The following is a 14,747-nucleotide window of genomic DNA, read 5'->3' on the forward strand; positions in this document are numbered from 1 at the left end:
ATACAATGGGGTTAGGATAACTTCAGAAAATCGGAGATGGAGGAGTGGTTTAAGGGTGTTTTGGGTGAGCGGGAGGTCGCGGGTTCGAGCCCGGCTCATGGCAGATATTTTTTTTTTATAAAGCTTAATGAGGTAGTTACCTATTTATTATTATCATTTTTATTTATTTATTATTATTATTATTATTATTACTATAAGTATTATTAATGTTATTATTATTATTAATTTATCATTTTAGTACTACCATTATTATTATGATTATGTTTAGGATTATTATTATTGTTATTATAAAAATAATACAAGTTAATATTATTTCCACTAATATTAATATTAATATCATTTTTGTAATTATTAGTATTACTATTATTATTTACATAAGTACTATTTTTAAAAATATCGTTATTATTATTAGTATTATCAATATCAAGTAAGTTATTATTATTAGTAAATCATTATTATCAAAACTATCATTTTTTGTTACAGACAAATATTTTGTACCTAAAATATATACTAATAAAGGAAATTATGTGATTCCATTAAACATATTAATAAATATACAAATGATATAGGTTCGTGAATCCGAGGCCAACCCTGCATTGTTCAATGTCGTCATATATATTTTTACTACAAAATATAGTATTGTGAGTTTCATTACTCCCTTTTTAAATGCTTTTGCAATTTATATTTTTGGACTGAGAATACATGCGCAACTTTTATAAATGTTTGACGAAATAGACACAAGTAATTGAAACTACATTCTATGGTTGAATGATCGAAGCCGAATATGCCCCTTTTGCTTGGTAGCCTAAGAATTAGTAAACCGATCTACTAATTGACGTGAATCCTAAAGATAGATCTATTGGGCCTAACGAACCCCATCCAAAGTACCGGATGCTTTAGTACTTTGAATTCGTTTTTATCATGTCCGAAGGATTTCCCGTAATGATAGGGGATATTCTTATATGCATCTTGTTAATGTCGGTTACCAGGTGTTCAATCCATATGAATGATTTTTGTCTCTATGCATGGGACGTATATTTATGAGAAATGAAAATCTTGTGGTCTATTAAAATGATGGAAATGAATGTTTATGATAAACTAATGAACTCACTAACCTTTTTGTTGACACTTGAAAGCATGTTTATTCTTATGTATGTAAGAAATCTTCCGCTGTGCATTTACTCATTTTAGAGATATTACTTGGAGTCATTTATGGCATATTTCAAAAGACGTTGCATTCGAGTCATTGAGTTCATCAAGAATATTATTAAGTCATTTATAGTTGAATATATTATGAAATGGTATGCATGCCGTCAACTTTCGATGTAATGAAAGTTTGTCCTTTAAAAATGAATGCAAGGTTTGTAAAATGTATCATATAGAGGTCAAGTACCTCGCGATGTAACCAAATGTAATGTATTCATCCTGATGGATTAGGATGGGTCGTCTCAGAAACGGGGAGTCCTAAACCGGGTCATGTTACTTTTGCCGATGTTTCTATTGATGATCTTACAGGTTCTAGTGGTAGTATGGGAAACAATGAATTACCAACAAACGGTGAGGCGTCGGAAAATGCTAATGATGGGGATGGTTCGAAAAGCGGTGACGATTTCGAACTTAGTGCGGTTTCTAGTGATGAGGAGGACACAAATGAAACCGGTCCAACCATTTAGGTTATTCCTACACTAAGATGCTCGACTAGAGTGCCCAAACCTAATCCTAGGTATTCTCCATCAGTAAACTACTTGCTCTATACCGAGAATGGTGAACCCGAAAGTTACTTTGAGGCAAGAAAGATAAAAGAATCCATACAATGGGAGCTTGCCATGAAAGAAGAGATGGGGTCACTTGAGAAGAATAAAACTTGGTCACTAGTGAAGTTACCTCATGATAAAAGGGCGTTGCAAAGTAAATGGGTGTATCGAATCAAGAATGAGTTGGATGGCAAGAAAAGGTACAAGGCTCGTTTGGTAGTCAAAGGCTTTCAACAAAAGGAAGGGGTTGACTACAAAGAGATATTTTCACCAGTAGTTAAAATGACTACTATCCATTTGGTACTTTCTATGGTTGCATCCGAAGACTTACATCTAGAGCAACTAAATGTGAAGACCGCATTCTTGCATGGTGATCTTGTTGAAGAGATCTACATGAGGCAACCCGAGGGCTTTGAGGTAAAGGGTAAAGAGAAGTGGGTTTGTAAGCTAAAGAAAAGTTTGTATGGATTGAAGCAAGCACCTCGGTAATGGTACTTGAAGTTTGATGATTTTATGAAGAAGATTGGTTTCTTAAGATGTGAAGCGGATCACTGTTGCTACTTGAAGAAACTCAAGTCTTCTTATATAATCTTATTGTTGTATGTTGATGACATGTTACTTGCAGGTTCCAACATGTTCGAAATTAACAAGTTAAAGGGATTACTTTCCCGTGAATTCGAGATGAAAGATCTTGGTGGTGCTAGGCAAATACTTGGCATGAGTATTGTGCGTGATCGTTTGAAAGGTACTCTATACTTGTCTCAATCCAAATATATTGAGAAAGTAGTAGAGAGGTTTAATATGGAGAATTCAAAGGCTCATTCTATGCCTTTGGGTAGCACGATTAAGTTATCGAAAAGTCAATCACCAAAGACGGTAAAAGACAAAACGGATATGGAAAAGGTTCCATATGCATCGGCCGTGGGTAGTATTATGTATGCCATGGTTTGTACAAGACCCGATATTGCTCAAGCAGTGGGAGTTGTAAGTCGTTATATGTCTAATCCGGGGAAAGAGCGTTGGGAAGCGGTCAAATGGTTGCTTCGTTATTTGAAAGGTACTTCTAATATGGGATTGTGTTTCTCCAAAAACAATCTCATACTTAGGGGTTATGCGGATACTGATTTGGGTGGATGTGATGATTCGGGGAAAAGCACTACGGGTTATGTTTTCACAATAGGAAAGACGGCGGTTAGTTGGATGTCTCGACTACAAAAGAGTGTTGCTTTATCAACCACCGAAGCCGAATATATGGCTATTGCAGAAGCTTCTAAAGAGCTTGTTTGGTTGAAAAACTTCTTAGGTGAGTTGGGTAAAAAGCAAGACTATTGCGTCTTGAATTGTGATAATCAAAGTGCGGTTCATCTTGGGAAGAATCCGGTGTTTCATAGTCGTACGAAACACATCAAGATAAGGTATCATTTTATTCGACAACATATAAATGATGGTACTTTATTATTGGAGAAAATCCTTGGTACGAAGAATCCTGCTGATATGTTTACTAAGGTTGTTATGATAGAGAAATTGAGGTTTTGCATTACCTCAATTGGTCTTCTAATGAATTGATGAGAGAAGACCCCTACTAGAGAATTAGAGAGTTAATGTTTCAATTCTAACAAGTAGTGTTGAAGACCTTGTATCGAAAGTCTGCTCATCCGAAGTATGTGTTGAGTGTGTGTGTCCCAAATGGAGTTTGGCGGTATAATGGTGGTTTAACGTTCTTGGTTAGATCGTTGATATTTTGGGTTGACGAAGGTTGGGTTTGTTCAAAGTCTCCAAGTGAGAGATTGTTGGAGATATGGAGAACTTTAAACAATTAGAGGGAAGATTCCAGGAAACTCACACGAAGCTTCCACGAAGTTGTTAGGAAACTCATATGTATCTTCCACGAAGTTGTTAGTAAACTCACATGTAGCTTCCACGAAGTTGTTAGGAAACTCACATGTAGCTTCCACAAATTTGTGAGGAAATTCACATGTAGCTTCCACAAAGCTGTCAGAAAACTCACATGTAGCCTCCATGAAGCTGTCAGAAAACTCACATGAAGCTTCAAGGAATTGTTTTTAGCTTACTCCTTAAACCATTCTATAAATAGACCCTCTTGTAACTCATTGTAAACACACCACAAATATTCAGTAAATACATTCTCTAGTTAGTCCGTGGACTAAAGCAATCACAACGATTGCATATAACCACGTTATCTCTTGTGTCGATTTACATTTCTTGCATTTATAATCTTTCGTTCATTAAGTGGGTTAGTAATCTTGTAGAATTACTATCGGTGAGTGATCTTGTTGAATCACTTGCGTTGTTTTGGGTCCTAATATCCTAACAGCTTTTTGCTTAGCTCGTATGTTTGCTAAATCTTGCATTTTGAAAAAATATATATTATGAAGTATAAACTCAAAATATAAAATTATAACAATTTAACACATTTCTATGTTAGTAAATCTAACATTTATAGAACAAAAATACTTAGAAGCGTGAATGAATAAATGTGAAAAAGAGGTGCCAATGGCCAAACGCATTTTCATGTCTCGATATTTAATGAACCCCATTATATGACACGCTATATATACTCTCCTATGAATTATACAATTGCAATTTCAATTCCTTCATACATCATTCCTCTTACTTTTGTGATTAATTTTAAATAACATTTTTGGCATATGAATCAAGCAAAAAATTAATCGAATCAATGGCTGCACGATCCGAAATTATAGGTATTATAGATGCAATTATAATAATTATTTTTTTTCAAAACTTATGCTAGAAATTTTTTTTTTTGCTTCTAGTACAAAAAATCATTATAATTTTTTATTTAATGTTGTTCATTTATGATTTGTGATTGGTAAGTGAATAAATCAAGCGCAAACTATCAAAACCTGCTACAAAAGCACGTTATATTTTTTGATCGTAACCATGATGGTGTCATCTACCCTTCGGAAACGTATCAAGGTACTTGTTTAATATTACTAACAACGATTACCTTTGGCCTTATTATTTTAAATCATAATTTTATGTATATTTCGTTTGTTATATTCACGTAATAATATAATATTGGGTACGTACACTGTTTAGGGTTACGAGCAATTGGTAGTGGTATTTTCAAGTCTGCATTTTTTGCAGTCATCATAAACGTCGGTCTTAGTGGCAAAACTCGCCCGGTATGTATATCCCACTTCTAATTTTTCATTATGTGTATACTGGTTACTAACTTACTATATATGTCTGTTTAATCAAATATTAGGTTACCTTTACTAATATCCTAAGTTCATAAGACCATGCTTACACTCGCAACCCATGGCGTGTGTTAATTAGGTGGTAAGGCCCACAACACCATTTTTCTAGTCACGCGGCGTGGATTGATTGTATGGGTTGGACGTGTGTTGAAAACTCACGGATATAGTAAATTAGTAACTAGGTGTGACTTTTTTTAATGTTTTTTTTTTCTTTTCTATTAATTGTTTTTACTATAATTATTTTCATCTCCTTTTTAGTCCATTTCTAATTATATTTTACCACATTAACACAATACTCTTCGATCTTCACCTACACCCAACTCACACCACTATCAAAAATTCTCAACACACACCTTTTTACCATAACAAATGGTCTAAATGCATAGAAGAACATGTGATTATATTGGTGTGAAAGAATAACAAGCGCCAGATAGTTTGAAACAAAAAAATCGAATGAAATCCGTTATAGAATGAAGCCTGTGAATATTACATTATTACAACACGATATATATAGGATACTGATGATGTGCGGTGCCCATCGGGCCGAGTAATTGGGCTTGGTCCATAGGCCGCGATTAAGTCTCCATTCAAAACCTTAATTCCCTCTTATAAATAGAGGGGGTATCCATCAATTAGGGGGGACATTCTACACTAGGGTTTTTACCTACCACTCTCGGTAGGGTTTTTCCCTTTTGCCACCAATCGGCGCGGTCCATTGGCCGTCGATCGGCCGTTAGCCACCCTCCCGAGATCATCATCTCGGCTAGGGTTATCACGGTAACCGGACCGGAGGTTAACGTCGTTGAATCTAATAAAACCCCCTCTAATGCTCTCATGCATGTTCTTAGCCCTAGACGGAAATATGCATGATCAAGTGGTGCTTTCATTGAGAGATACAACATATCTTGTATTCCTTCTATCAACCAAACGGCTGTAAGTTTTTAATATTTATTTCATTATGTTAAAAATCTAGAAAACAAATGTTAGTATGTAATATGGTTCGCGGTTATCGATCAACCATATCACATGATATTTTAGATTCAAAATATAATGGGTTACTGAAAATAAATATGGGGATCTTGTCATGGGTTTTGTGATGCAAATCGTATGCATACGAGTTTAAAGCATTTTCCAAAGATCCCATGTTAAAAGCTATTTGCAATATTACTCCATGTAATACAATATGATTTGCAAGTTTCATGAACTTCACAAATCTTGTCTTTCGGAAAACTTTACATTTAAACGTGGAAACAACCACTTCTAAAATCAAATCGCTTCTAAAATTGGCCGAACACGAAATCATCTATTTGTTATCTTCACTCCCGGCTAAACATGATTGACAGTCGGAATCAGTAATTTTAGGCTGACGACTAAAGGTGGATGTTGTGTTGCGTCGGTGTTTGTGTTACGACGATAAAACGTGTGGGCACGGCAAGATCCGTAAACATGTATTCTCGATAAGTATACGGTTAAAGGTATACACGCTGCATCGCCGGCGGAGAATACGCATATTCGCCAAATGAATTGGATATTCCCGGATATTCATGACATCAAAGGTGCACGTGGCTTTGACGTTATTAGACGCGTTTTGCAAGTGGTTTTATATCCCATAATGGATAATGGATATGCACGACATAATTAATTATCTAGTTATAATATATGGTTGATTTTTGTGCATACGAAAGGAAAAGTTGTTTTGTTTCCAAATTTTAAGCGTATTGTTATATGTAACTACGAAATTCAAATTTTATTTGATTCTATTGTTAATCAGAGAAAGGTTCTGGAACATGTCACAAATTTCGTTACAGATCAAATTAAATATCACCATTAATTTAAATACTTCTTTCGCTAAGCTCATTATGCTATACTATTCGGCGAAGCTTTATTTGCGAAGATTAATTTGCCATAGCCAATTTATTTGACATAGATTCGGTGGCGATTAAATCGGTGTTAATCGTGTTGCGTTATCCGCAGTTTATCTATGCTTCAAGCACTTTGCATTATGTCAGAAAAGGAAGAAAGAAATTTATTTTTCTTTGGTTTAATTCCCTGGTTTCTCGGTCATTGCATAATAGCAAACAAAATTTGTTTTGTTTAATTGCATAAAGGTAATTATTTATTTATTTAATTGGATCCTTACGATCTAGACTCGATTTAATCGGATATTTGACAATTATGTCTATAAATATTTTACACAACTATGATTCTTTCAATCGTCGTGACGGGGTTAAATAAAGTAGAATTTCAGCCTTTAAATTTCTGCACGACGTTGTAGCGATACTCAATATGTTGTCGGCCATGGGCCTTTACTTGCTCATGCATTATTTAACTCTCTTGCCACTAGATTGGGATCAAACCAAGTACAAATTTGCTTGAATAAATACTAGTCTTTGCAAATTTGCATCAGCTTGTTCGCGGGAGCTTTCGTGGCAATTTGCAACAACTTTTGCGATCAATTTGCATGGTTCAATCTTTGCGCGCCTATTAACTCAGCACTTCGTGCAGTCTTTTACTTTTTGCAAAGCCTGTTTGTGCAGCCCTTTGTACGGTCTTTTGCATAGCCTTGCACAACCCTTTGCTCGCATTATTATGCCGATTATTTGTACTTGTATTCATGGTTTTGTGTGCGTTTTGCACCAACGTTTGCACAGCCTTTGCGGCGATTTTCATTCACGATTTTGTGTGCGCTTTGCACTAACGTTTGCGCAGCCTTTGCGGCGATTTTCAGGTGAAACACTCGCAACTAACTAGCGCAGTCCTTTGCGCCTTTTGATTTGGTATAGTACTACACACGGTACTTTACGCAAACATGAATGGGGTTCGAACTTCATGTCATCGATTTTATTGTCATCGTGACGGCATAAACGTGACGTTGATAACAACCGCCGTAACCTCACTGTCGATCGTTCCATTGATCAAAACCCCGATTGAATTTTTCCTCATAACTAAGGCATTTGACACAATCTTTTGTGGGATATCTATTCGACCTAAATTTGTGATGACCGCACGCGGTACAATTGCACAATGTTTTTCTACAATACCTTTTCACGGTGCCATAATGCGGCGTTAATCGTAAAGCATCTCTGTTTTCACTATGGCAGCTCTGCGTAAGCCCATGGTCGAAGTTTATGGGCGATTCCCAACACTGCACGCCCATTCACACGATTCTTAGTGTGTTATATGGCCCGATTCTTTGCACGTATGTTCGCATCATGTTTGCACAGTTCGATTGCAGCCCGAGCATTTCCTTGAAAGTGTACGCAGTTTCAAGAATAGACCATGTATTCTGTTTGTGGCTTTCCGGATGCTTAATTGTAGTCTTGTTTGGGTTCGATTCACATTCCATTCCATATGGGAGCTCTAATGGCCAAACGTGAATTTTGGGTTACCAAGATTAATTTACAGGGAACTTTAATACTTTATTTTCATGAATGCAATGCGCATGGTTTTGATGCATAAATATGCAGATGTGATTATTATATACTAAAGGGTCATGCGTATGCTTATGCTTTGTTATAAATATTTTTCGCTTATAACAACTTAACATAATATAACATGGCCAGTTTATATTAAATGCCTATTTGCGCAGTCATTTGTGCGATTCATTGCGCGGTCCTTTGTAAGTTCCTATTACTTTACAGTGTCAAGCTGTAATATTTCTATTAAAATTTCATACGCGTTTATCGCCCCTAAAGGTGGCCGGTGTCAACTTAGTGTTGGATTTCACCACCACAAAATACTTTCGTAGTATTGAAATGGGGGCTAGCATGGTACCAGGTTAGTAATAGGAAATGTGTATTCTGCTTTGTAATGTTCGGCCGTACAACCCATTTTAGGTGGGCCCGTTTGCACAATATGTGTTCTTCGGAATATCTCCCCTTTGGGAGGAGCGTCATTATCCCTCTGGATAACACCGGGTCGCTCCCGTTTCATGTTTCGTTGTGTCGTCATTGACTATACTAGTTTGTCGGAACTGACGCACTTCATTACCTTCTTTATGATGAGGGCGTAGACTTATGACGCAAATATTTCGCAACACGCTTCAACAATACACGGTATCTTTCCATACTACCTTTACGCGTTAAGTGTCATTCATGGAATTAATCCCGCATAGCACCATTCGCACTTCTACCGGCTCTCTTGTACGTTTTAGTTTTTTCATGCTTAGAGCAACTTTACATTGCACCATGGCTGCTCCGCATAAGCCCATGGCCGCAGTTATGTTCGTACTTAACGCACATTGCGCCATGGCGGCTCCGCATAAGCCCATGTCCGCAGTTATGTTTGTACTTCACGCGCATTGCACCATGGCAGCTCCGCATACGCCCATGGTTGCGAATTTGGTGTTGAGTAGCTTGAACATTTCTTTGAACGGTTATTTGTTCAGTAATTTGTGCGGACTTTCGCACAACCCTTTACGTGGTCTTTTCTGCGGTCCCTTGCGTGTCCATTTAAGTGCAGTTCTTTGCGCGATGTCGTGCACAGTTCTTCCAACAAGAATTCTACCTGTGTGAGTTTCCTGATGCGTTTCTGTATCATCCTTGAAGGTAGTGTCAACTTAATGTTCGATTTCAACACCACTAAATACTTAGTAGTATTAAAATGGGGGCTACCAGGATATATGGCTTCAACTGATAGGGAAGGTTTGTTTCTTTTAGCAAAGACCCTAAGCCGGAAGTACACACTTCGCTTTGCACCATGGCGGCTCCGCGTAAGCCCGTGGTGATGTAGTTCATTTGTGCATTACGCACGTTGCATAAGACCATGGTAGCTCCGCATAAATCCATGGTCGCATCTTATTTGGCATGCAACGACATTAAAGAGATGTAATATATAGCTAGTTGGACTTGATCACCTAAATTATCAGCTTATGTTCTTTACGACCATGATACAACTCTTCTTCATATGGCTTCTTGCCTACTTCCTTGCCTAGAATCGTCTTCACGATTGGTTTTTGGGTTTTAACCGTATGATTAGCTATACGGTTTATTCCCGGTTTGTCACATGATTACAATCATTCGACGGAGGACGCAACATTACGTAGATCATACTTTATTGAATCGATAGTCGAGTTACGTAAACCATCATTCATTCGTTCGTGGTTAGGGTTAACAGGTCAGTCTCTTACAACGGTAACCTACAACCCTCACGGGGCCATCGATCAACGAAAGTTATCGATGGTGGACTTAACATTTAACCACCCCATCGATATCATCATATCAATCTGGGTTATTCACGGTAGCCGGACCAGAGAGTTAAATTCTAAGATCCATAAACCCCACATTACTCGCAATTCCGCTAGGATTGTCTACGGTTTACGAACCGAAGAGTGGAATTCTGTTGTCCTCAAAATTCTATTGTTCATGGCAAGATTAAACGCGTCGCGGATATAATAACTTTCAAATGCCAATAAATCTCTCGCACATATTTTATCAATAGTTTATTGTGTGGTTCCTGCCTACTTAAGGGGTGTCCTCTAGCCCCCGTGCGGCAGAAGCCTGTTTGGTTACAAGGCTAGAATATAACGGCAGGTGAAGGGAATTGGGTTTTCCCTAGCCAAGCGCCACGCAGACTAGAAGGCTGCCAAGTCGACTTAAAATACGAGCATTGGGTTGCTTGTGCATATTAAATTATCTCAAGTATTGGTTTACTTGGGGAAACTCTTAAGTATAAAAATATTGGTTTGTTTTTAGTTAGCATTGCCTTACCACACAACTAAGTGCACCCCTAGTACGTGACAGAGCAAGTGATGCTGTAACTTATGAGTATAAACTTTTTTCTTGCGGACTCGCACACGGGCTTTTTGTTAAAATATTGATTTATTTTACACAGCGCCCGAAATTGTGCATAAGTTTTAGTTAACTTATGCGCACATTGTGTGAATTATCTTAATTCGCGATGATAGACAATTACAATCAAATGCATAAATGTCCATGATTACGCTGCGTAAGCGCATGGTTACTTGATACCCCTCACAAATATGTGGTAGGGATACCTCAGTATGACTCTGAGATCGGACTCCGCGAGTCTGAGATGCCTTGAATACAACTACGAGTTTCGATCAACTAGTTGTTTCAAGATGTCACCTTATCTTGGTCTTATTTATAGTTCGACATGACATGTTTTGATTGTTTTCACATTTCATACCGAACTGGGGGGAGTGATGGTATACTATCAGTATCCCTTCAATTTTGTCTTTGCTACATCGCTGATTTGTGCATCGCGGATGGTAGCGGAAGTTAGCATGCTCACACCGCTACATTGCATTAAGCGCAAGGATGCGTCGCGATCAGTTGTGGTTAACATGCGTGCGTCACATTTGACCGTATCGCGCATGATTGTAATAAGCAGGGCTTTATTGCGCATAGTTATAATGTACAGGCCGTACTGTGCAAGGTTCCACCCTGCAAATCTTTGCCCACCGCATGTCTTCATTACGTGTGGACTTATTACACCGCGTCATCACATTACTACATGGCTGCAGTGTGTATTGTGCATGACTTCACAGTTGTGATTGCGCATCGCACGGTTATATGACACGTTACTGCATGAGTTTTCGCGGATTCGCAACTCGTTTCAATGCAGGATAGTTACTATCCAGGGTAGATTATGTGATGGGTTATTTGCGGTGGCATATTTGTAACTTCGATATGACATTAATATGTCACACCGAACTTGGGGGACTTGATGATGTGCGGTGCCCATCGGGCCCAGTAATTGGGCTTGGTCTATGGGTCGCGATTAAGTCTCCATTCAAAACCCTAATTCCCTCTTATAAATAGAGGGGGTATCCATCAATTAGGGGGAACATTCTACACTAGGGTTTTTACCTACCACTCTCGGTAGGGTTTTTCCCTTTGCCGCCAATCGGCGCCGTCCATTGGCCGACGGTCGGCCGTTAGCCACCCTCTCGAGATCATCATCTAGGCTAGGGTTATCACGGTAACCGGACCGGAGGTTAACTTCGTTGAATCTAATAAAACCCCCTCTAATGCTCTCATGCATGTTCTTAGCCCTAGACGAAAATATGCATGATCAGATACATAAACCTTAAAGCTACTTAGAAACTCCAATGAACCAAAGCCTACAATAAGACTTGGCCTAACCTAATCCTCTGTCAGAATGTTGTGAATCTTTCCATCTAATGGTAATCAAACACAGCCTCAACGTATCGAGTTAATTGAATCTATCATGAGATAACCTAGTGGCAACCATCATGATATTTTAATAAGTCTTGAGTTTAAAATTTACAAGCATTACATTTTGGGTGGCTAGGAAAAAAATCCAGAAATGATAATCGGATTACCCAGTTAGGTACATCATAGTTCAAAATTTAAATCCCTTAGTTCAAAATTTTGTGTTAGAACCCTAATTCTAATTTCGTACTGGATCGTTGATTTGGAATAATGTAACACATATGAGAATTTTGTGTTAGAACCCTAATTCTAATTTCGTACTGGATCGTTGATTTGGAATAATGTAACACATATGAGGACCCCGTATATTTGTTTAATAGAGGGTGTTTTGTTTAGGGTAATGTTGTAATTAAACAAAGGAATTTTAGGTGAGAGACAAATGTTGAGTTATCACAAGATCTAATGGTTGTTATTGGAAGATAGAAGTTAATTCAAGGATTCTTTTTACTCCATTTAAATTTTTTTGAAAAAGATTAGGTGAATATGACTTTATTATTATATATAATAAATAATAAATATAGAATATAATATTGATAGATATAGAAGACAGATAGATATAGTAGATATAGATAAAAATAAAATGATCCGGCTAAATTAATACTCGCATATCTAAAAATAATGGTTTTCAAGTAATATGGTTATCTTATATGGAAACGACATTTTATTAGCTAGCTATATCAGCAACTTACTAAAAAAAGACATAAGCAAAAGCCGAATTGAATTATTACTCCATACTAAAAATTTAGTTAATGTACGATTAAATAAATGTTGGACCAATTTTGGTATATATAAAATTGCCATATTGGTATATACACGGTGTTCAATATTTTGTTTTAAAGTGATTAATCTAGAAGTTAAACCGAATGAAAGTTGAGAAAAAACAAAACCGAATGAAACTTTGAGAAAAAAACAAAACCGAACGAAACTTAAGTTTTCGGATCGGTTTTGGTTCAACATTTTTTACTTTATCTTTTCGAATTTAATTAAACCGAAAACAGAATTCAAAATCGATTCATCTAATCTAATAAATATTGAATTATTAATATAAAACTGAAAAATAAAAAAAATTTAAATTTAAATATAAAGACTGAAAATTTAATTTTAAAATCAAAAGTCAAATTTAAAAATCGATTTGTTATGATTTGATTTGTTATGATTGTTTTGGTTAAATTGTGATTTTTAGAATCTTCGATTTAGCCGAAGCCAGGTAAAACTTGAATTCAGTTTCTAGTTCGGTTTTGAAATTAAATTTGGTTTCGATTTTGGGTCCCAAATTTTCGAAATCAAACAAACCAAACCAATAAATTAAGGAAACTGAAATCGAAACGATGATGAACGCCCATATTAATCGGTCCGTAAATGCACTTTACAAACCTAAGATCCATTGATAATACCGGTTGTAATTAAAAGGGTTACGCATAAACACTTAAAGTTAAGACAAAATGATTTTGTGTCTGGTTGAAACAGGGGAAGATATTTCCTAATCTACTATTCCCGATTTACATCCAAAACATTGTTTTGGCTAAGCATACCAGCGACTCCGATATCTACGACTCTGAAGGAAGGTATTTATACGACTCACTTCGAACCTATTTCGTCCATTATCTTTAATTCGAACAATTACGTATCGTTGTTATTAGTTTGGTTCAAAAAGTACGTATGTCAACAAAACTCGTACATGTTTCATCGTTAATCAAGGTTTGTTCCCGCCAAATTCGAGGAGTTATTTCAAAAGCACGCACGCACAAATCCTAATGCCTTGACGGAAAAGGAAGTGGACGAGTTTATAAAAGCTAATCGCGAACCCAAGGACTATCTAGGATGGTATATAAATACAACGTTTTTAACAGAAACATTTCAATTGTCATTCATATGATTTGAACAACACATTATGCTATGTGGTACCGTTTTGTCTAGGATCGCGGCTATTGCTGAATGGAAGTTATTGTACGATGTTGGGAAGGATGAAAACGGATTAATTCATAAGGACATCGTTAGAGGTGTTTTTGATGGAAGCTTGTTCGAACAATTGGCAGAAAAACATGCGAATTCATCCAAAAAGAAACAATGCGTAAGTCTTTAAGGTTACGTTTAAACACATATATGACTCAATCCTTTATTTATAACTTAAGTTATCATTCATAAATATGGATACTAAATTTAAATAAGGAAAGTAAATGTAAAACAACAATTATTTTTTTTTACATGTTGAATATGATGAGATTTAACTAAGTGATATATTTTTGGTTATTTTGTTTTCTTTGTAGTGCTAAAAGTGCAATGGGTGGAACTCAGTAGGGATGGCAATGGATCGGATATGGATCGGGTGAGGCTGTATCCATATCCATATCCATTAATTTTTTTATTTTTCATCCATCCATATCCATATCCGTCGGGTGAAGCGGGTTAATGGATAATTATCCATACCCGTTTAAATTTTTGTTATTTTTAACAATTATAAGCGGTGGTTCACTATATACGATCAAAAGTAATATTTTTAATAGTTTATGCGATCGAAAGTCACATTTTACTAATCCATATAACAAATATTCAAT

The 14,747-nt window shown here is 36.6% G+C and overlaps 1 protein-coding gene across 1 annotated transcript; it reads left to right on the forward strand.

Annotated features, from left to right (window-relative positions):
- The first annotated feature begins 4,377 nt into the window (after window positions 1-4,377).
- LOC139896827 (probable peroxygenase 5) lies at window positions 4,378-14,275 on the forward strand. Its single transcript, XM_071879465.1, has 6 exons — window positions 4,378-4,477; window positions 4,611-4,712; window positions 4,836-4,921; window positions 13,660-13,757; window positions 13,891-14,016; window positions 14,110-14,275. The coding sequence occupies exons 1-6, from the start codon at window positions 4,453-4,455 to the stop codon at window positions 14,273-14,275; spliced, it is 603 nt and encodes a 200-aa protein (XP_071735566.1). The 5' UTR covers window positions 4,378-4,452.
- The last annotated feature ends 472 nt before the right edge of the window (window positions 14,276-14,747 follow it).

This window comes from Rutidosis leptorrhynchoides, chromosome 3, assembly GCF_046630445.1.
Source record: "Rutidosis leptorrhynchoides isolate AG116_Rl617_1_P2 chromosome 3, CSIRO_AGI_Rlap_v1, whole genome shotgun sequence".
Taxonomy (NCBI): domain Eukaryota; kingdom Viridiplantae; phylum Streptophyta; class Magnoliopsida; order Asterales; family Asteraceae; genus Rutidosis; species Rutidosis leptorrhynchoides.